Below are 1,284 nucleotides of genomic sequence, written 5' to 3'. Positions count from 1 at the left end.
CACAAGCGCGCAGCCCCCCAAGCCGCTCACCCAAGCCCGCCTGCGGAGACAGAGACTTGCAGACGTTGATGAGGTAGTGCTCGGTGGCCCCCGTGCTGGTCACCGCTTCCCAGTTGTCCGTGTACCTCGACAGGGACGACAGGTCGAAGGTGTTTCCAGCCGTGTCTCTGCAGGGGAGAGGCTCGTGAGCGTGGGGGCTCCCCAGCGGCCGCCGCACAGCCCTGCCCCATGCGCGGGCGGGTCTCGCCGGACACAGCTCCCCACAGGCCCCCGCCAGCGCCCGCATCCCGACCTGCATCCGGGACACGCCGCCCAGGAAAGCAGGCCCGAGTCTGACCAGCAAGGCTCCTGGCTCTGGCCACCGAGAGACACGCGCCCACCGCGAGGCCGCTCTGGGAGGGGGAGAGGAGCTGGATGCTGGGCAGCGGGTCCAGGGAGGAGACCTCAGGGTGAGCTGAGGGAGGGCCAGCGCCTGGCACCCTAGAAAGGCCGGCACGTGGCGGGCAGGCGGGGCACCGCAGGCCACACCTGTCTGTGACTGTGACCGGAGGGCCGGCCGATCAAGGCCGCCTGAGACCCGGCTCACGCCGTCTCAGAGGGTGTGGGGGAAGCGCCCGGCCGACTCGGGGTGCACGAAACCAGCACGGGGGTTCTGGCAACATCACAAAGGCCCAGCGGGGCCCAGCACCTGCCCGGAGGCAGCAGCCGCGTGAGGACGCACGCACCCAGCGTCCACTGCAGCGTCACTGCGAGCAGCCGGCCCCAGGCGCCCGTGGCAGAGAGGCCAAGGAGGTGCGGCCTGCGGGGCCGGCCTCGCCCAGAAGCGTGCAGAGCGGGGTGCGGCGCTGAGCAGCGTGGCTCGGAGGGAGGACAGGCGCTGGGCCCCCACGGGGCGCACCCGAACAAAGGACAGACAACAGCCAAGTCCGCAACTCTGACGCTAGGACCGAGGCTGCCGGGCGGGGCGGGAGGCTACTGGGGAGGCCGGGCTGCCGCTCCGGAGACGCTGCCCGCAGCCGGCCCCAGGCGCCCGTGGCAGAGAGGCCAAGGAGGTGCGGCCTGCGGGGCCGGCCTCGCCCAGCAGCGTGCAGAGCGGGGTGCGGCGCTGAGCAGCGTGGCTCGGAGGGAGGACAGGCGCTGGGCCCCCACAGGGCGCACCCGAACAAAGGACAGACAACAGCCAAGTCCACAACTGACGCTAGGACCGAGGCTGCGGGGCGGGGCGGGAGGCTACTGGGGAGGCCGGGCTGCCGCTCCGGAGACGCTGCCCGGGCGCCGCCAGCG

At 72.7% G+C, this 1,284-nt stretch overlaps 1 protein-coding gene across 1 annotated transcript in view; it reads right to left on the bottom strand.

Moving 5' to 3' along the window:
* The window catches only part of IGF2R (insulin-like growth factor 2 receptor), a 112,992-nt gene that overhangs the window by 19,371 nt on the left and 92,337 nt on the right, over positions 1-1,284 (bottom strand). The window contains exon 31 of the mRNA XM_012735188.1: positions 31-167. Within this exon, the coding sequence (XP_012590642.1) occupies positions 31-167 (137 nt within the window). The remainder of the gene's footprint in view (positions 1-30; positions 168-1,284) is intronic.

The sequence above is a fragment of the Condylura cristata genome, unplaced genomic scaffold (assembly GCF_000260355.1).
Source record: "Condylura cristata isolate star-nosed mole 26May11 unplaced genomic scaffold, ConCri1.0 scaffold00001, whole genome shotgun sequence".
NCBI lineage: Eukaryota > Metazoa > Chordata > Mammalia > Eulipotyphla > Talpidae > Condylura > Condylura cristata.
The sequence above is the reverse complement of the archived record's forward strand: the minus strand, read 5'-3'. Positions and strand labels throughout refer to the sequence as shown.